This window comes from Gopherus flavomarginatus, chromosome 3 (assembly GCF_025201925.1).
Source record: "Gopherus flavomarginatus isolate rGopFla2 chromosome 3, rGopFla2.mat.asm, whole genome shotgun sequence".
NCBI lineage: Eukaryota > Metazoa > Chordata > Testudines > Testudinidae > Gopherus > Gopherus flavomarginatus.
The window spans coordinates 202,202,470-202,224,205 of NC_066619.1; the positions used below are offsets into that span (position 1 = coordinate 202,202,470).

The 21,736-nt window shown below is 41.2% G+C and overlaps 1 protein-coding gene and 1 pseudogene across 4 annotated transcripts in view; one reads left to right on the forward strand and one right to left on the reverse strand.

The window, feature by feature from the left end:
* The window catches only part of ARFIP1 (ADP ribosylation factor interacting protein 1), a 99,065-nt gene that overhangs the window by 73,104 nt on the left and 4,225 nt on the right, over positions 1–21,736 (forward strand). For all 4 annotated transcript variants that reach the window (XM_050946567.1, XM_050946568.1, XM_050946570.1 and 1 more), the window contains 3 exons: positions 2,819–3,040; positions 5,719–5,876; positions 10,943–11,117. In XM_050946567.1, coding sequence (XP_050802524.1) covers positions 2,819–3,040; positions 5,719–5,876; positions 10,943–11,117 — 555 coding nt within the window. The remainder of the gene's footprint in view (positions 1–2,818; positions 3,041–5,718; positions 5,877–10,942; positions 11,118–21,736) is intronic.
* Positions 3,668–3,795, reverse strand: LOC127048538 (uncharacterized; annotated as a pseudogene).

Below are 21,736 nucleotides of genomic sequence, written 5' to 3' on the forward strand. Positions count from 1 at the left end.
CAGATGCCCAAGAACGTGGGTGCGGGAGGCTCTGTGCACCCTGCCACTCCACCTCAGTGGACAGCCCAAGCAAAAGGCTGTCATTCAACAAGTTTTGAAGTGGCCTTTTCCTTCCTTCCCTCCTCCCGCACCCCACTTGTGCTACCTTGTCAGTTCTCTCCTTATTTTTATAATCAATTAATAAAGAATACATGGTTTTTAAACAATAGTGACTTTATTTCCTTTGCAAGCAAGCTGTGATCGAAGGGGGGATAGTGAGTGGCTTACAGAGAATGAGTCAATCAAGGGGGCAGGTTTTCGTCATGGAGGAACAAACAGAACTCTCGCACAGTAGCCTGTCCAGTCATGAAACTGGTTTTCAAAGCTTCTCTGATGTGCAGTGCTTCCTGGTGTGCTCTTCTGATCTCCCTGGTGTCTGGCTGCACATAATCAGTGGCCAGGCAATTTGCCTCGACCTCCCACCCCGCCGTAAATGTCTACCCCTTACTCTCACAGAGATTGTGGAGCACACAGCAAGCAGCAATAACAATGGGAATATTGGTTTGGCTGAGGTCTGAGCGAGTCAGTAAAGTGCTCCAGCATCCCTTTAAATGTCCAAATGCACATTCTACCACCATTCTGCACTTGCTCAGCCTATAGTTGAACAGCTCCTGTCCAGGGTGCCTGTGTATGGCTTCATGAGCCAAGGCATTAAGGGGTAGGCTGGGTCCCCAAGGATAACTACAGGCATTTCAGCATCCCAAACGGTTATTTTCTGGGCTGGGAAGTAAATCCCTTGCTGCAGCCATTTAAACAGATGAGTGTTCCTGAAGACGCGAGCGTCCTGAACCCTTCCTGGCCATCCCAGCCATGTTGATGTTGGTGAAACGTCCCTTGTGATCCACCAGTGCTTGCAGCACCATTGAAAAGTACCCCTTGTGGTTTATGTACTGGCTGCCCTGGTGCTCCGGTGCCAAGATAGAGATATGGGTTCCATCTATCGCTCCACCACAGTTAGGGAATCCCATTGCAGCAAAGCCATCCAATATGACCTGCACATTTCCCAGAGTCTCTACCTTTGGTAGCAGCAGCTCAGTGATTGCTTTGGCTACTTGCATCACAGCAGCCCCCACAGTAGATTTGCCCACTCCAAATTGATGCCCGACTGACCAGTAGCTGTCTGGTGTTGCAAGCTTCCACAGGGCCCTCACTTCTCAGCTGTGAGAGCTGCTCTCATCTTGGTATTCTGGTGCTTCAGAGTAGGGGAAAGCAAGTCACAAAGTTCCATGAAAGTGGCCCTACACATACGAAAGTTTCTCAGCCACTGGGAATTGTCCCACACCTGCAACACTATGCAATCCCACCAGTCTGTGCTTGTTTCCCGGGCCCAGAATCGGCGTTCCACGGCATGAACCTACCCCATAAACACCATGATCTCCAAAATTGCGGGGCCAGCAGTTTAAGAGAATTCTGTGTCCATATCCTCATCACTCTTGTCGCCGTGCTGCTGCCTCCTCCTTGCCTGTTTTTGCAGGTTCTGGTTCAGCATAAACCGCACGATAATGCGTGAGGTGTTTACAATGTTCATGACTGCTGCGCTGAGCTGAGCAGGCTCCATGCTTGCCATGGTATGGCATCTGCACAGGTAACCTAGGAAAAAAGGCGCGAAATGGTTGTCTGCCATTGCTTTCATGGAGAGAGGGAGGGAGAAGGGGGACTAACGACACGTACCCAGAATCACCCGCGACAATGTTTTTTGCCCCATCAGGCATTGGGATCTCAACCCAGAATTCCAGTGGGCGGGGGAGACTGTGGGAACTATGGGATAGCTATTGGATAGCAACCCACAGTGCAACGCTCCGGAAATCGATGCTAGCCTTGGTACTATGGACGCACACCGCCGAATTAATGTGCTTAGTGTGGCCGCATGCGCTTGACTTTATACAATCTGTTTCCAAAAATTGTATTCTGTAAAGTCGGAGTAATCCTGCAGTGTAGACATACCCTAAGTATCGTATCTTATCTTACCTTATCTTTCGAAGTGCTGAATTTGCTGCTCACTATACCGATGAATTGCAAGTCAATTTAGGAGTTTACTCCTGTGTCAGGGTATAGTAAACTTTACTTTTTAAATCCTAAGGTTTAAGATAATCAACATGCTTTTTTATAATCAGACAAGCACAAATTCAGTTTTAAGATTATCTTCCTATAAATTCCTTTGCAAAAGTTTCCAGTTTCTTAAAAATGCCTCCACAGTATGGGAAGAAGCAATTGTTTCCTAAAAGATTCTAAACGTTGAAATATAGGAACTTACATTTGAAGATGCTCTATATCCATTAGGCCTAACTTTGGAATTAAGTGGGTAATGCCTCTGGGATTGGATGGTTGGATAGATGAAGATGGAATGAATATTAGAATAGTTATTTAGAATCAGTAACATTCTGGTTTATGTTGTGTTTAATAAACTGACTTGAATGTATTGAACTAAATAATAATTGCTTTTACTTAATGAGATTCACCAAATCTAAAAAGTGAAGATCTGAAATCTCTCATTTGAGAATTGTAATTAGTTCTGCTCTTGATTTGTTACCTTACATATTTTTATTAGTAGGAGTTGAGACTTGTCCAACAAATGTTCTTGCTGAGTCTTGAAAAACTTCTAAAGGCTTGATATTTTTCTTCAGTTTGTTGTGCAAACTTAAATTGGGAGGGGTGATTGTGAAAGAATTGCTTATAATTATGTACTCCTTGAAGCCAAGAAATGGTGTGTGCTGTACTATCTTGAATGTAGAATTTTGTTTTGCTTTCACAGTAATTTTAAACTATTATGAATTTGCAGTGTACTCGTCAGATCATCTCCGAAAAGTTGGGCCGTGGCTCAAGAACAGTAGATCTGGAACTGGAAGCCCAAATAGACATACTAAGAGATAACAAAAAAAAGTATGAAAATATCTTAAGATTGGCACAGACTTTGTCCACGCAACTGTACCAGATGGTGAATACCCAAAGGCAACTTGGAGATGCATTTGCAGACCTGAGTTTGAAATCATTGGAACTCCATGTAAGACTTTAATAGTATTAGAAAATAAAATACAGATTTGAGGATGAACATCACTGGCTTATGCATGTTGTACAGTAGATAGCTGCTATTTAATAACATTTGAGACTCTGAAGGAAATCATTGAAATTACAGTAAGGTCATCTAGTAGTTTTTAATGCCTGGCTTTAATTGGAATTTGAACTAAAAGACTACTAACATACATGTTTACTCTGTATAGTGAACAGTTTTGCTCCTCATTTGTCACTAATGAAATGTCAGTAGAATTTTTCTAGATCATCATTTCCTGTAAAATACAACAAGCCTGTGGTGTCTATGTTTGGAAATAGAGTGGGGTTCATGCAAAAGAGGTGAGGTAACAATGTGGGTTAATCACTTTTTGTTTAGCAGATTGAAATGTTGAGTTCAGTTGTTTCATGGAGCACCATTTTGATCAGAGCCTTGCAACCTGTATAGTATAATGAGAACCAGTTCCTTTTACAGCATTTAGGCTCTCCATGCAAGAAAGGTAGAGGTGATCACTTAGAAATCTTACCGTTAGTGTTGAGATAATTCTTCAGTTCAGAGTTATATCATATACCATTCAGGCAATATTGCTGTAACTGACTGTAAATTCTACATCTTGTAAGAAGCGGAAGCCAGGTAGCGTATACAAAAAAGATGAACGGATCTGGGTAGAAACTTATATATATTCCTTTTCACAGAAATCTTTGGTAAAAGGCAAAAGATCCATACAATCTGAAGAGAAACCAGAGTATGAACAGATCTGGGAGGAGAGAAGCAATCCTACTTCTCATATCTGTAGCAGTTCCCTCCTGCCACTCATTTCTTATTCTGTAGATAGTTGAAGAGGATTCTGTTAATAAATAAAGGTTTCCACAAATGTAACAAAGTAGTCTACCTTACCCTAGTTTTAATTGAACTTCATTGTAGTGATGCCTGATGAATCTGGGGCTGTTTTTATCACTAGAGCTAGCTGTTTGGATAACACTTTTTAAGACTTGAGCAAAACAAGTTTAAAAAGCTGGAATGTTAACATTCACAGTAGATAATCGGATATCCACATTTGAGCTGCAAAGCAGTTTGTTGCTGCTTGGTGAAAAATCAAGATTTTGACATGACATTGCTCTAATAAACTGAACTCTTACCTTTTATAAAATCAGTGGGTGATAGCTTTAATCTTGAGCTCTCTACTGTGTTTATCCTTCAGATTCAAGAATTTCTCCTGTATTTATTCCCTGGTTTCAAGGCCTATTTATTTTGAACAGGGGTGTCACATTGGTTATGTTTAGAGAGCTGGATTCCATTTTTAATTATAATCTGTGTCAAGATGTAAATATGACTATCCTCAATCCAGAGAGGATTTCCCATTAATGTTTATAGGATGTACACACAAAGAACATGGGTAAAATGTGGCCCTATGTAATAACTAAACTTTTATTTATTCAGTACTTTATTATACGCTAAACAGAATAACATAACCCCTTTTAGGTTCCTTTTCTTCCCCATCTTTGTCTTTTTCTCTCCCTCTTGGCTGTTTCTCTTTTGTATTGTTTCCTCTGCGTCTTCTTTCCTCTAGGTTTCACTCCCTACTCCCATCCGCTAAAATGATCAGATGTGAAACAGTTAATGTTAATGTTTTAAGAGCCATAATTTGGCATTAATGTTTACACCATCAGTTGGTTACATTAGGTTCACATCTTCACAACCATGATAGCTAGAAATTTACTTTGGTAAATGAAAGCTTAGGTTATGCAGAATATGAAAATGCTGTATGGAAAACACAAATACATCAGTGAGTCTTATGTGTGGGAGCCTTGCATTAAAAGAATAATCATTGCAATCTGACATTGAAATCTTTTGCTATTGATAAATTGGTCCTTGCCTTTTGTCATACCTAAACTTGATTGCAATTTTCTTTGGCAATAACTTCCATCTTAATCATGCCCCCTTGACATTTGTAGCTAATCTGTATTATTCTGTTTTTTCACCATCCATTATGATAGTACATTCTGCTGTCTCAGTCACTTATAACATATTAAAATAAATATCAGATCATGGTGTTCCAGGATTTAACAACCACTCTTGTTCATTAATTAATATCATTTACCCTCTCTGAATTTAGTTAACTACTCCAATTTTACTGTATAATTCATGGTGTTACTATTGTCTTTAAGGGAGACACTGAATTTAGACTAATCCTAAATGGTTACAAAATGATCTGAAGATTTTTGGCAGTGGTAATAAGGGTAACTTTGAAGTGGTAATAAGGGTAACTTTTTTGTGTTTAGCCAAGATCTATAACTGTCTTTACCATAGAATTGGTATCAAGAATAGGTGCTATCCATTCTGTTGGGACAGATTCTACTGAAATCAATGGGGTTTCATGGGAGAAACTTGAACAGTTGCTTGTAAAGGTCTAAAGCAAAGGGATAGTTCTGGCTATGACTCTCTCTCTCAGCTAAATTTGTTGCCTAGACTATTATAATCACTATGTCTATTTAAATATACACACATTCAAACAGCAGTGATTAAATTCCATACAACATGGTTTATCATATCTGTGTTTTCTAATAATAAGTATATGTGTTTTTTTTTCCAGTGTTAATGAGTATTTGGGTAAATGACATGATTTAATTATAAACCACAGTATTATTTTTTTTTTTTGTTCTTTGTTGTAGGAGGAATTTGGATACAATGCAGATACTCAGAAACTTCTTGCTAAAAATGGAGACACTCTTCTTGGTGCTATTAACTTTTTTATTGCCAGTGTGAACACACTAGTGAATAAAACAATTGAAGATACTTTAATGACTGTGAAACAGTATGAAAGTGCCAGGTAGATATTTTGTGTCAGTTATTTTCATTTAACATAGTCTTCAGGTTTACTCCCTGTGTTTGGACTGGTAAACAGTGTTGAAAAGTTTGTAAATATAACACAACTTTCATATTTTAAATCCTGAGTACGTTCTCTCTTTACACTTATATAATACTTCAAAATGATGTTTGAAATTTAAACTTGCAGAAAATTTTCTGTTAAACTCAGATCTTTCAGAAATGATTCTATTTAGGCCAGGTCTATACTAGAAGCCTACAGCGACACCGCTGTACTGATACAGTTGTGCCATTGTAAGATTGCTCATGTAGACATAATATGCCGACAGGAAAGAGCTCTCCCGTTGACATCATAACCACCTAAATGAGTAGTGGTAGCTATGTCAGTGAGAGAGCATCTCCCACCAACGTAGTGCTGTGCACACGAGCACTTATGTGGGCAAAACTTAAGTGACGTGGAGGGGGGTGGTGTTTTTTCACATCTGTGAGCAATGTAAGTTTTGCTGACATAAGGGATAGTATAGACATGGCCTTAATGTTTCCTGTAGGGTAAAGATTGTTTGTTTGTTTCTTTCCCCCTCCCTGCCCTGGTAGAATAATACTGGAAATTCTGGTAGGTTACATATAGTCACATATGAAGTACTGTTTCTGAATGAGAAATAAAATGTTCTTCCAGTTCCCTTTAGTGCATTCTTTAGATAACTAGTTACCCAACTTGGAGACACTTACCCACAGTAAAGGTATAGCTTAGTGGCAACAAAGCCAGATTTCTCAGTCTGCTTCCTGTTAGTATATATTTAACCTTGAATAGTGGTCCATTCAGTCACTGACCAATCTTTGGAGTCTGCTGACTAGGTGCCAGCTGAACTGATGGGGCTTTATAGTATGGATACCTATCTGCTATGAACTGGACTGAGCCCAGTACTTCAGTGCCTAGTTAATATGATGTCATGTACAAGCTAAATTAATTTCATGTAAGATCTGTCAAACAGATCAGGTAGTAAGTTCAGCTCTTGTCTGAATTGGGCTGGATTCACACTGATAATCTGGACTTGACAGGCTTCTAACCTCTTGTCTGAATACTTAAACCATTTGGTCCCCCGTCTTTAATCTGTTAACAGTTTACTTTGAATGGAATGCTAAATAAATGACTTCAAAAGATTATACCAGTTATTTTCTTGTGCTCTCCATGCACGGGATGATGTAGCACAGTTCACAAAAGACTGGCATTAGTGTACTAATGTTCAGTGGTTAGTGTTCATATACTAGAGCAGTGATGCTGAGACCTCAGTGATTCAAGACCCAACTTTACCCAAAAGAGTATATACATATATGTCTGACCAAGTATTACTATTTTATCAACTACAGTTGGTTAGTAACATACTAAAAGCATCCTGACTGGTTGTTAATTAAATCACACAGTGTTTTAATATCGTGCTGCAAAGGGCCACATGAGATACATTAAAGAGCCAATTGTGGCTCTTAAGCCTTAGTCTGAGTAACACTGTACTAGAGTTTAACCTTCCTTGAGAGCCTGAGCTTCCTTCTGTGAGAATTTTGCCATTGATTTCAGTGGGAGAAGGAGTAAGTCCCGAATAATATATATACATTCATATTGGGAAAACAATTTTGAGTCCACTTGTGTGAAAAGTTTTTAATTACATATGCCAAACATTCTAGCAGGAGAATAAAATAACGTGTTGTGAGTTTTTTTTCCAGACAATCTTAATATGAATCAATAGCTCTTGCCATTGCAAAACTTGAACTGTAGAAGTTTTATATAGTCATCTTATTTTTAGTTAGTCAGGTAGTCATGCCAAATATAAATCAGTGATCTCGTCAAATGGTATATGCATTCATGTGCAGAAAAGGGTGAAGGAATGATTCCTGCTACTTGGTTTTATTTAATCTCTTGGACTCTGTTCTACTATGTTCTCCTCAGCCTCCCCCTATCCTCTTTCATTGCTCCATTGTGAGCAGTGCTACTCATTCACCATGGAGCGTGGTGCAAAAAAATTCACAGCTCTCCAGAAAGATTCCTCTAAAGGCATCTGCTTTTATTATCTATAGAGCCTAAGAGCCCCGATTACGGACTAGGACCCCATTGTACTAGGTGCTGTACAAACACGGAACAAAAAGACTATCCATGCCCTAAGGACCTTACAATCCAAGTATAAGTCGAGACATCAGATGGATACACGCAGAGATGGGGAGTACAAGGAAACAGTAAGACAGTATCGGTCAGCATGATAGGCAGTGGTTTTTGCATAGTAGCATCCTAGCTTTTACTTTTTTTTTTTTTTTTTTTTTTTTTTTTAAATAGGCCTTGTGGTAAAGGAGAGTTTGAAAGAGGGTAGCTTTGCAGATATTTATGGGGAGCTTCTCCCAAGTGTGAGGGAAGCATGGAAGAGAACACAAACATGCTTATTTGAAAATGTAACAAGTGGGCAATGGGCATGGCCTCATCAGAGGCAGGGTTGACCTTTCAGTACTGAATGAGATGATGAATAATAGGTCATGAAGGGCCTTGAAAGTAAAGACAAGCAGCTTGTGCTTAATACTGTGTGATAGAGAAGAGAGAACCAGTGAAGGGATACAAAGAGAGAACAGTAACAAGAAGTCTCTACTTTGGATTGTGGATCATTCAAAATTTTGACTATTTTCTTTTTGACTGATTTCCCTCCCCCCTTCCCTCGCCCTCCACCTCCCACCTCCCAAAAAGAAACCTTCTGCAGTTGGAGTGCCATCAGAGGCGTACATCTCCTCTCTGGTGTCTGCAACATACATTAGTCCCTTTCATCCATACAAAATGCACAAGGACAGCCAGTAAAATGATTTTACTCACCAGTCATTCTAACAAAATCATCCTTTCCTCTTGAAATCCCTCCACTAGTACTTGTTTCTATGCAATAACAAGTTCTAAAACTTCTTGTTGTTGCCTTGAAGCCTCTGCATAACTCTGCCCCACCCTACTTATTTGGGCTTTCTTATCTCACTGTTTCCTGCCCTATCCACTCTGCCAGTGACACCGCCTCCATGTCCATTCTTCCCACAAACATCTCCAAGCTGGTCCATTTATACCTTGAAGGATTTAAATGAGAACAAGTTCCCTTTTAACATGACACCTTCACAGATGAGTCAGATTTATCTCTAGGCTTCTCCTTGTTGTACATTGGCATTTTAATAACTATCCAATCTTATTTCCTCCCAGCAGACCTGTTTTATTACGTGCTTTGTTGTTTCATGTCTGAAGCTAAGTTGTAAGCTCTTTGGAATAGGGACCATATCTTTTTTCACTGTGAAAATGTAAAGTTTCCTCTTGGGGCAGTTTTGCCACCACCAAACTGAAAAGCCAGGTTTGTTGGTGGCAAAATTCTTCCTGATTCCAGTTCACAGTACTTGATAGTACTTAATTCTGTTTTCTCAAGCAAAATGGAAGTAGATGACTCTTGCTTTCAGAATGGTTTAAACTAAACCACACAAAGTCACTCTTAGTGTGGAATAAGTGTGTATCCACACAGAGAGTTATTGTGGAATAGCTAATACACTGTAAATTCACACCTGGCTTATTTTACAATGTCTTCCCTGTCTAAATGAGTCCTTCAAGTCTACTCCATTCTTCAGCGCCATCCAACTGTAGAAAAGCATTTCTTACTAAAATAAAACATCATGCATACCTTGCTAATTGGAGTCCAGGGAGTTCAGTAGGCTGGTGAATGTGACAATGGGAACTGGGAGACCAGAGTTCAGTTTTCAGATCTGGCATTATCTTGCTATGATACTGGGGGTGATTGATTTAACTTTAATGTACCTCAGTTTCTCCAGCTCTCAACTGGGAATGAGTCTTACCTTTTGAGACTGATGGCTGAAAAGTGCATTGCTTATTGAGAGTACTCTTTCCTAATGCCTTTTACTACAAAAATGTGGAAATAACGTTGACAAATATTCTAGGATCCTGAAAACAAGGATAGGCTTGTTGGCTACTCTGATTACATTAATTTGCATAAAACATATGGCAGACCTGTGATTGATTTATCTTATAATTGGTATGATCTAATCTAGGAAGACATGTCAAAGGTGTTTTGTAATTTGAGAGTTAGGTTTTTCTTAGATCACGTTTATAAAGAATGATTTAGTATATTAAAGGCACTCTTTCTAGCTGAGTGTTCTTAGAATAAATCGTATTTGAGGGCTGGATGGCTCTTATCTGTAAGTACAACTTAAAATCCATCTTGTGCTGGTTGTGGGTAAGGGTAAAATGAATTGATTATTTCAGTCCATTCCCTGGAACCCTCATCTCAAAAATTTTATGAACAGACAGATTGAATTACCCTGTCACATCTAGTAGTCCTTCAGTGTATGTCTTCACTGCAGATTGTAATGCAGGCTTTTACTCAGGTGTTGCCTGTAATCTCCCTCCCATCCAGACACACAACCTTTGCCCAAAATCTGGTGCTTTCGCATAGGCTAGCTGGCTTGTCTGGGGCTGTAGGGTAAAACCCAGATGCTGTTTTCACTTGGGTTAGTAACCTGCCCTTTTTGCAACGAGGATGCAGACTAAATCACTCAAGTGCTGATATTCCTCCAGTCCCTTCCCACAATTATCCCTTTGTGCCCAAAAGGACAGACTTTTTTCTGATTCCCTTTTCATACAGCAGTTCAGTTTACTATAGTGCAAAGAACCATAGGATATGCCCCTGAAACCCCACCAACACTTACGGATGAGTGTGGCCTCCATGAGGACACTGGGTTGTGGCTTTACGGTGTGGCTGCTCATACCTGTTCTAGGCTAACTTGAATGCACAAGTGTAGGTGCTGATCACCTGAATTAACTCTGCAGTGAAGCCATACTCTTATAATGCGATTATGTTGTCGGCATGTTTCTTCATCAGTACAACTTACATTACACATGTTTTGATGCATAAACAAAGCATTGTCATTCTAGTACCTTTCATGAGCATTACATGCACTTGTATATTTGGTCCAGCTTTCTTTCTAATCTCCTCCTGGTTTTGGTGTGTAAGTTTTGAGACATTGTGACTCATTTAAACTTTTTTTTTCCACTCCTAGAATTGAATATGATGCCTATCGCACAGATCTAGAAGAACTTAATCTTGGTCCCCGTGATGCAAACACGCTGCCAAAGATTGAACAGTCACAGCAGCTATTCCAAGTGCATAAAGAGAAATATGACAAAATGCGCAATGATGTATCTATCAAATTGAAATTTTTGGAGGAAAACAAGGTAAGCTACAAACGTCACCTCCTACACTTTGTAGTGGAATTGCTTTCTGCTAGATTCTGTCTCCTGAGATAAATATCTGATATAGCAGCACATTTTCTTGAAATACAGTTTGCTTCAAAATGTAAAACAAGAAAGAGAAGTAAAATAGATTGGTTTCTGGATTCTTATTGTTCTATTGGAACATGCCTTCATGGAGTTAGAGAACATGCCTTCATGGAGTTAGAGACCTCAAGTCCCTCACTCTAAATTACTGAGGTAAAAGCATATAATAAAGATTACTTGAATATATGAAAGTATTTCTACTGCATTTTTTCACACTTATGTAATAGTGATCAATACAGTGATTTACTAATTTATCTGTGATTAGATTGTGGGCTTAAAATGCGTAGCATTATTACTATGTTTGGTAATGCCTGCGGGAGGGATATGTGTAAAAGGCAGTGAGTAAGGTGTTGGAGAAAAATAGAGTGCTCACTCTCAGGTTTGGTGCAGCAAGTCAGATATTTTTTCTCTAATAATTGTGTGGACGGAGAGAGAAGAACAGGTCTCTCACTAGGTAAACAATTACAGCAAGCATTTATACCTTTTGTTAAGTACAATAATAGGCGACAGTTGCATTTTGTTTATATGTAAGCCCTCCTGATAGCTTATTTTCCTCAACAATTTAGACTATAGTCTGCATTCCATACTTATCTAACACAGGGTCACAACTTCTCGTACAGTTCTTTCCCACTTGCCTCACACACTCCTCGCTTCTGCAAATCTCACGTTATTAGGGTTACAGCTAGCCTGACTCTTGCTCACATAAGGGGACTGTTTGAATATGAAATCCCCTTCAAATCCCTGTCAGTTCTTTCTCTACTTCCACAAAGGGCAGTAACGAGACCATTTCAAAACTAATCTTTCTCCTAATTAAGAATTAATAATTGTAGTGCCAAGATGTGTATATTTAATCAATGTTAGATGAGGATTAGACTGAGGAACTGTCACGATTGTTGTACATGCCAACCCTTCAACTCAGAGTATGTCTACACTACGAAATTGGGTTGAATTTATAGAAGTCGTTTTTTAGAAATCGATTATATACAGTTGATTGTGTGTGTCCTCACTTAAGACCATTAAGTCGACAGAGTGTGTCCACAATACCGAGGCTAGCGTCGACTTTTGAAGCGTCGCACTGTGGGTAGCTATTCCACAGTTTCCACAGTCTCTGCCGCCCATTGGAATTCTGGGTTGAGCTCCCAATACCTGATAAGGCAAAAACATTGTTGTGGGTGGTTCTGGGTAAATGTTATCAGCCCCCACTCCCCGTGAAAGCAACAGCAAAAAATCATTTCTCACCTTTTTTCCTGAGTTACCCATGCAGACGACATACCATGGCAAGCATGGAGCTCGCTCACCTCGCCGTCACCGTACATCTCCTGGATGCTGCCAGGTGTGATACTGCATTGCTACACAGCAGCAGATGGTGCATTATGACTGGTAGCCATCGTCATCATCTCCTGGGTGCTCTTTTAGCCAGCCTCAGTGAGTTCAGTTGAGGGCTCCTGGACATAGATGGGAGACAATGAATGCCAGCAGTCGCACTGCACCATCTTCTGGCGAGCAGCCAGGAGATGACAATGGCTAGCAGTCATACTGCACTGTCTGCTGCCAGCCTAAGATGTATAAGAGAGATGGAGTGGATCAAAACAATAAAGAGACCAGATTTGTTTTGTATTCATTTGTGAGTAGTGGGAGGAGAGAGAGCTCAGTGGTACACCGGGACCATACACTGCCATGCTTTGTTATGTAATGATTCCAGACTACAGGTTACTGGTCTGGCATGGTAAAGTGTCCTACCATGGAGGATGGAATAAGGCTTCCCTCCCCAGAAACGTTTTGCAAAGGCTTTAGGAGTACATCCAAGAGAGCTTCATTGAGATGTTCCTGGAGGATATCCGCAGGGCAGCCGGGGGGGCAGGAGGGGGCAAAAGGAGCAATTTGCCCCGGGCCCCATAGGGGCCCCCTGAGTTTTTTGGGGCCCCTGGAGTGGGGTCCTTCCCTCACTCCGGGGGCCTGGGCCCCGGAGCTTCTTCCGCTCCCGGTCTTCACCGGCGGGGGGTCCTTCTGCTCCGGGGCGGAAGGACCCCCCGCTGGCGAATTACCGCTGAAGCGGGACCCGCCGCCGAAGTGCAGCCAGGTCTTCGGCGGTAATTCGGTGGTGGGGGGCCCTTTCGTCCCGGACCCACAGCTGCCGAAGTGCCCCGAAGACCCACAGCTGGGGCCCCCCGCCGCCAAATTACCGCTGAAGACCCAGCTGCACTTCGGCAGTGGGTCCCGCTTCAGCGGTAATTTGGTGGCGGGAGGCCTCTGCTACGGGTCTTCGGGGCACTTCGGCAGCGGCAGGTCCCAGAACGGAAGGGCCCCCCACCGCCGAATTACCGCCGAAGCGGGGGGCCCCCCGCTGCTGATGACCCCAGGCCCCCAGAATCCTCTGGGTGGACTTGGATTTCCACTCCATCCCCAGACACGGTAACAGACTTTCCAGTAGCTGTACTGGCCTTGAATGCATGCCAAGTCTTCAGGGCAAATTAATCAATAAACATGCTTGCTTTTAAACCATGTATATATAATATTTACAAAAGTACACTCACCAGAGGTCCCGTCTCTGCCTTCAAGGTCTGTGAGCCCACCCTGGGTGGGTTGGGAGAGTACTGGGTCCAGGATGATAAACAGTTCCTGGCTGTCAGAGAAAACAGTTTCTCCGCTTGCATGCTGTGCGCTATCTTCAACGTCATTGTCCTCCTCATCTTCCTTGTCCCCAAAATCCACATCCCTGTTGTGTGAGAATCCATTGATGGAGTCCATGCACGGGTATGGGGTAGTTGTAAGGGCACCCCCTAGAATGACACGCAGCTCATCATAGAAGCGGCAGATCTGGGGCTCTGACACAGAGTGGCCATTTGCCACTCTGGTTCTTTGGTAGGCTTGCCTGAGCTCCTTAAGTTTCACACGGCACTGCTGCCAGTCTCTGTTATAGCCTCTGTCCTTCATACCCTTGGAGATTTTTTCAAATACTTGGGCATTTCATCTTTTGGAACAGAGTTCTTTTCTTATAGCATGGATTCGTCTCCCCATACAGTGATCAGATCCAGTACCTCCCGTTCGGTCCATGCTGGAGCTCTTTTGTGATTCTGGGACTGCATGGTCACCTGTACTGATGAGCTCTGCATGGTCATCTGTGTTAATAAGTGCACCATGCTGGCCAAACAGGAAATGAAATTCAAAAGTTTGTGGGCCTTTTCCTGTCTACCTGGGCCAGTGCATCAGAGTTGAGAGTGCTGTCCAGAGCGGTCACAATAGAGCAATCTGGGTTAGCTCCTGGAGATCAATATTGTCAAATTGCATCCATGCTACTCCAAATTTGACCCAGCAGGGTCGATTTCAGCGCTAATCCCCTTTCCGGAAAGGAGTACCGAAATCGATTTTAAGAGCCCTTTAAGTCGACAAAAATGGTTTAGTTGTGTGGACAGGTGCAGGGTTAAATCAATCTAATGCTGCTAAATTTACTACAGAAAATAACTTTGTCAAAATGGATTTTTCCTATCTTCATTTTATCCTAATCCTGATATTGTCATTAACTTCCGGACCCATACATGCAGAGATCAGTAGTGTTGGTTACTACTGTAGTAAACTGTTTGCATGAGAAGCCTTTATTTTTCTCGTTCACAGGAATAGGGGTGGGGTGGGAAATAACCGATGCTACTGATCTCTGCATGTATGGATTTGGAAGTTAATGACAATGTCAGGATTAGGATAAAATGAAGATAGGAAAAATCCATTTTGACAAAGTTATTTTCTCTTAGATAGGTATAAAAATAGTACAGTCTTATTAATATGTGCTTGGAATGGCTAGAGTCTTTTCCTATAACTGCAGTTACTGCAAATGCCCATAGGGAAGGGAGAGTTAGCAACCTCTATCTCTAACAATGGATGAATATTTTCAGTAGAACACCAGCTCATATTGTAAAAACCTTGACATTAATAACATTACCTGTTACTCTGATGCAGACTGTTTTCTTAAACACACCAAAAAAACCCAACCCTAAAACCCTTGCAGGTCTCTGACTTTTCAAGAGAAAGTGTTTTGGGCTAGATGTTCAGCTGGTGTAAAACAGCTTAGCTCCACTGAAGTCAATATAAGGCCTTATCTACACTACAAAATTAAGTCGACCTAAGTTAGGTCAGCGTACAGCCACCGCAGTAGTTACTATGGTGGTTCCTGTCCACGCTGTGCCCCCTGTGTTGGTTGTGCACGTCCTCGCCAGGAGCGCTTCCACTGACTTACTGTGTGGGGCACAGACAGCTGGAGCTCCTCCTGCCTTCGGCCTAACAGGCAATGTAAGTAATGCAGTGTCTATGCAGACACTATTACCCTAACTACATCAACCTAAATGCTATGCCTCTCATGGAGGTGGAGTTATTAGGTCAATGTACTGGGCAACTTACATCTGCGGGAGCTGCCTTATGTCAACCTACCTCTGTCGTGAAGCCCAAACCTAAATTAGACAATACAGTTAAATTAAGCCTTAACACAATGGGAAAAGGTAGTAGAGAAAAATAAACTAGTGGAGAGATGAAAAAGGAGAGAGTCTCAGCACATACACTTACTAAAAACACCACTTCCCTCTGGTTTCCAGTTCTGCATCCACTGATTCAGCTCTTCTGAGCAATAAGATACTTTACTACACTGGCATCAGTATTAGGAGCAGAGGTTCAGATTCCTTCAAGAACATCCTTACTGATATAGCTCTGCCATCTGCAAATAAAGCACACCAAACCCTTAATGGGCAAGATCAACAACTGTTGAAAATCAGTGTTATCAGAGTTTTTCCTGTTAACACCATGTAAGGCACCTAGCCCATTAAGTGTCTGATGCATAGTTCTTCCATTTGCAAATAAAGTTATAATTTATATTCTTGAAACAAACTGAACCTCAGATCCCAACATTAATGCAGATACTAAACTGTTAATTCTCAGACAAGCTGAACTGTCAGTGAATGCTGATCTGGAAACTGGAGATGAAAGTTTTTCTGCAAACTGGTGTACTGAGATAATTTTCTTTCATTGCTTCCTGTTACGTCTATGATTAAGGACTTAATGTAATTGATATAGTTTGGCTTTTTGCCTTTTTTTTTTCTCATTGAAATGATTTAACATTTATAAGGGAGCTATTGATGTATGTCTTTAAAAACAGCTGAAGGTAGCACTTGCTGAAATAGTTCCTTTGCACTTTTGCATTTTTATACTCATATCAAATGGCAGATTTCATGGTTGTGTAAATGCAAATTGCATAAACACATCACACATGCAGTTTGACAAACACAGCCAATCTAAGGTGGAGTTGGAATAATCTTGAGATTTAATTGACCCACAAGAGTCCATTTACTGCCACCTTGGGTTTTTTGTTCGTTTTTTTAACGAAACTGAATGTTGCAGAGACCGCTGATGAATTCTTCCTTCCTTCAGTTTTGATTAACAGCAGAATTATATTGACAGTTGCAGCCTGCAGTCCCCGAATCTGTCCCTGCCAGCCTCTGGTTTCCGCTACTACTACAAGGGGGACAAATAACTCAACAGGGCTGAGAACTGTGGCGGAAACTGCAAACAGCCTTTGGATTGGCAATAGGAACAGGGCCGGTGCAAGGAAGTTTCGCACCCTAGGTGAAACTTCCACCTTGTGCCCCCCCAGCCCTGCAGCAGTTCCCCTCTGCCCTGAGGCGCCCCCCCCATGGCAGCTCCCCACCCCCTGCGGCAGCTCCCCACCCCCAGGCCCGGGGAGCGGTGCAGTACCTCCCCACCCTAGCTCACCTCTGTTCCGCGTCCTTTCCGAGCACGCTGTCCTGCTCTAATTCTCCTCCCAGGCCTGCGGCGCCAAACAGCTGATTGGTGTCACAAGCCTGGGAGGCGGGAGAAGCGAAGCAGCAACTGCATGGTGGGACCCCTGGGCTGCAGGTGGCGCTCTGGCCCAGGGGGACCCCTGGGCTGCTGGTGGCAGCTCAGACTCCCTCTCCCTCCCAGCGGCAGTGGCCGCTCAAACACGTAACAAAAAAATTGGAGGGTGCCGCTTTTTGGTGCCCCCAAATCCTGGCACCCTAGGCAACCGCCTAGTCTGCCTAAATGGTAGCACCAGCCCTGAATAGGGAAGAAGAGAATTGCCTTGTAGTTAACCCTGTACTGGAGCCGGGAGACTTGCAAGCTCTTAAGGAAGCCCTATCCTACAGTAAAAAGGCTGAAGTCGTTTCTGGGCTTGTGTGGGTTGGGTAGGAATTTGAGGTTGGGGGAAGGAAAATCCTTCATTGACTAAATACAACCTCTGTACAGGGAATACATCCTTACCTTCTGGACACAGGATCTTGTATCAGAATTTCTGAGCTCCAGTGCTTTCTACACAGTAGATATTTTGTACTTATGATAGTTCAAGTTGTATGTTTTTTCTTATGAGCATAGTACACAGTTCCTGACTGCTGTACTGTTGCCATAAAAATAAACATTTATACATAAATACCTATTTAAACACTAACACAGCAACACTGTATTTTAAATTTAATTGAGATAATTTCTAAAAAATTAAGTAGAAATGTGTGCTAAAAAGGTCTTTTGAAAGTTAGTGGAATCTTTCTGTGCATTTTCAACAAATACGATTGGAATTTGCACATAGATTTAAGGACTAATGGTTTGGCTGGAAATGGACAATTTCCTACATAAATTGTAAAATCTGGCAATCGGTGGTGATTATCTTAAGCTTTGAGAGAGGTTTGACTCAAACCTGTTTAAAAGGGGCTTTGTAAAAACTGCTCTTGTGTGCTTAGCAGTCTTAGCACTGTTTCTCAACTACATGGCATTGGAAGCTTCAAAATATTTACTGTAGGACTTTTATAGCTACCATTTGAAAATAGAGGCCTCTAGGGTATTTTTCATAATCAAAACATCCATAATGAGGGGTCTTTTTAAATACATCTTTAGGCCCACCTCCTGACATCATCGTTGTGTTTTAAATCTACTATCTCTATATGAGGTCATTGAAAAAGAAGCCAGAACAGGATTATGGTTACTTACTGTGATAGCCACAGGCTGGAAAAATGGGTTCCTTTGTCTGTATATAATTCCTAGTTTCCCTCATTTTTATGTAACAACTCTTCTTTCTTGTAGTGCTTACTGGGGTTTAATGGAAGATTCCTAAATCACAGAGCATATAGGAATCATAGTCTTCCAATGAATCCTTCTTAAATCACCACTCTTTTCATGTCAGTCTGTGCTGATGGAATTTTATCAGGAAAAACGAAGGAGCTCCTGCTGCAACTAGTACTTGTCCTGTATGTGATACTGGAAAATGTAATGTTATCAGTATTTCACTGGAATAGAAATTGAGACTAAAATAGTACTTTGAGCTCTTCACAGAATAAATTTGGTAGCCCTCAGAACAAAGTTTGAAGAAAGGCTCTTGAAATCCAGAGGGTTTACCGCACTCTAATTCAATTTCCTTTTGATTAAATAACCTGTGTCTTTTAGGTTTTTTCCCATTTTAGTTATGAAAGCTGAGACATCATTTAAACCTGTCCTACCAAAGGAACATTTGTGTGTCACCAGCACTCTAACAGATTTTACAACTAGTCAAATTATGACTCAATCTGTATCTGAAGGAGTGAAATACTGTACATGTAAAACAAGTCCCAGAGTAAGGCTGTAAGAGAATCTTTGTTACCCCATTGCTTCACTTGTTAGCTCAGTATACCATATAGGAGACTAGGTTTAAGAACAACTGCAGAACTTTCAACTCCCAAGCTGATGCAACAGTCTCCATAATACAATTATCCAGTAGTTGCAAAGACATTGTTACATTATGCTTTGGTAAGCCCCTTATTAATTGGAGTTTGCCATTTCCTGTCTTCTCTTTATACCACAAGAGAAGTGCCACTGTTTAATTGAGGAAGAGAAGATTGAAATAAAGGGAGATAATTAAAAAAGCAGTAGTCCATGCTGGCCCGCTTGGCATTCATCTTTGGTTTGGAAAGCCCTCATTCATATGCCAGACTTACTGCATATGAAGAAAATCATAAACATACGGTATGAACAAAGTTATCAAATGCAGTAGGAACACAGCTGTATTAATACATCTTATCTCTAGAATGGACATCAGTCAATAAATTTCTGACTTAATATATGTGGTCTTGGTGCTGAAATAAATTATACATGAGAACTTTTTAATTCTAGAGGTTTTTTCTCCTTTAAGAGCCTTAGCTATGCAAAATGCTGAAGAGTGGTAAAATCTTAAGAACTCAAAGCAGTCTGAAGGAAGCAGTCTTATGGATAAAAATGTGTTCTTTCGCCTATTATAGAAGCCCTTATAGGTAGGGCAATCAAACAACCAAATGGTGTCCGGCCTTATCTGTTTAGATTGTAAGTTCTTTGAGGCTGTCCCTTATGTGTCTAGTCCCTTGAACAGTGTGGCCATGATATCAGTAGTGCTTCTAGGCAGTAGTATAATGAAAATAATCATGCAGTATTGTTACACCATGCAATAGCCATATGATTCTAATAAACAATTCTAGTATTTGTAGTTCCAGATTAGATTTAATGGATTTTTTTTAAAAATACACTTTTTCCTTTCTTCCCCCGCCTCACCCATGCTGCCCTCTTCCCCTGTATCACTACTGGGCAGAATTAGAGTTGTTTGGGTGGCCTAACCTTAACATATTTGGATTTCTTTTAAGTTTAAACTTAACTTTGAATGTTCTAGATTTATAACATTTGGTTTTGGGATAATGATGTTATTGTAATGTATTTTACCCAGAGTTTATTCACATGTATTCTCAATTTAATGCCATCTTAATTTAGTTTTTTGTCTTGGAATTGAAAAGTTCATACATGTACACTAAACGAGAAATGCACAGAGAATGCTACTATATGATAGTTCTGTTGAGTAGAAAATACATAGTTTAAGGCTCATACTTTATTTAATGTTCCGGAGCAGAATCACTCTAGCTGCTTTAGCCTCTCCAGAGCAGCACAAATCATCCAGATTATACTGGCCAGTTGAGGTGGATTTTATACCTGCTTTGCAGTGACAGACCACTGCAAAGGAGGCAGTGTACACCTGAGTTTTCCTCCTCATCCATCATGTTCCCCAGCACATGCATGCCCAACAGTACATGCACACCAGTTTTGTCGTTCCAGTTGCGTAGATCTAGGCAATGAGTAGCTTTTATTTTAAATAAATGTTTAGAATTAATGGTCACTTTTTGCCATTATCCTAACTAAATGTTTATCTGTTAGTAAATAAAATATATTTTCCTTCAGAGCAACTCAAATTGTCATCTTTCAAAGTAGTCACCATCTCCGCATTGTTTCAAATGAGTAATGCCAAGCTGTCCTTAAGGAAGAGGGTAGTGCCCAGTGCTTTCAAAGGCACTGAGAAATGATGTGAGCATCAGGTGAATGGAAGCAGTGGCCATTATTGCTAAGGGTAGCCTGCATCTTAAGTCCCACTGACAGGGGCGGCTCTAGGGATTTTGCCGCCCCAGGCACGGCAGGCAGGCTGCCTCCAGCGGTTTGCCTGCGGAGGCAGCCTGCCTGCTGCCCTTGCGGCGCTGGCAGAGCGCCCCCTGTGGCTTGCCACCCCAAGCACGCGCTTGGCATGCTGGGGCCTGGAGCCGTCCCTGCCTACTGAAAACAATGAGACATGGTGGCATTTTGAAGAACATGATTTGTGAGCCTCTGCCGAAGGAGAAACTTTCAATTATGAAGAAAAGCAGCAAAAAATGACCATTAATCCTATTTCCCACCCCCCCCCCCTCCCGATATAGCTTATATACAATACTTCAGTGAGTTTTTATTATCTGGAAGGTGTGAAAAAGAAAAGAGATGGCCCATTATTTAAATCATTAGAAGCAAAAAGACTACACAATGTGATAAATTTCTGAAAGGTTCAATTCTTAAATCCATAAATTCAGGAATTTTAAATTATGTGTAGATATTTGGAATAAGTGCTGTAGTTTTGAGGGAGGGTGATATGATGCATTTTTGATACATAAAATGAGGCGTGAATTCTTGCTTCACATGTAAAACTCAGCCGTAACTTTGGAATCATGACTGTTGCTTCTATAACGTCCTAATTTTGATGCCATGAGGCAGTACTTGCGCAGCCCACAATGGGCAGCCAGAGCTTTCCAGAAGGTTCTAGAAGTTCATAACACCTGGGGTACTTCACCCTAGGAGAGTGACTTTGTATAGACAGCACTCTGAAAGCACTGTAACTCACTGATAAAGTAGCCTTTCTTTATTCTCCCGTTTAACAGAATACCCTGACCTTTTTAACACATGCAGTCCTTTTCCCCCCAACCCCTCACATAATTCACTGTCATCTGATGGTGCAGATTCAGAAATGGAAGCATGTCCACCTTTGTGATTAGAAATTATCAAGTTAACCCAATTTTGGTCAGTTTAAAGTGGTCAGTGGAGGGGAGCTTGCATTTTAAGACTGTATAGATTGGCCATTTTTTTCATTTGTATCAAGCATTTCCAATACAATACCCAGTAAAATCAAGAGAACATACTAGGAATTAAAACAGTGTGGC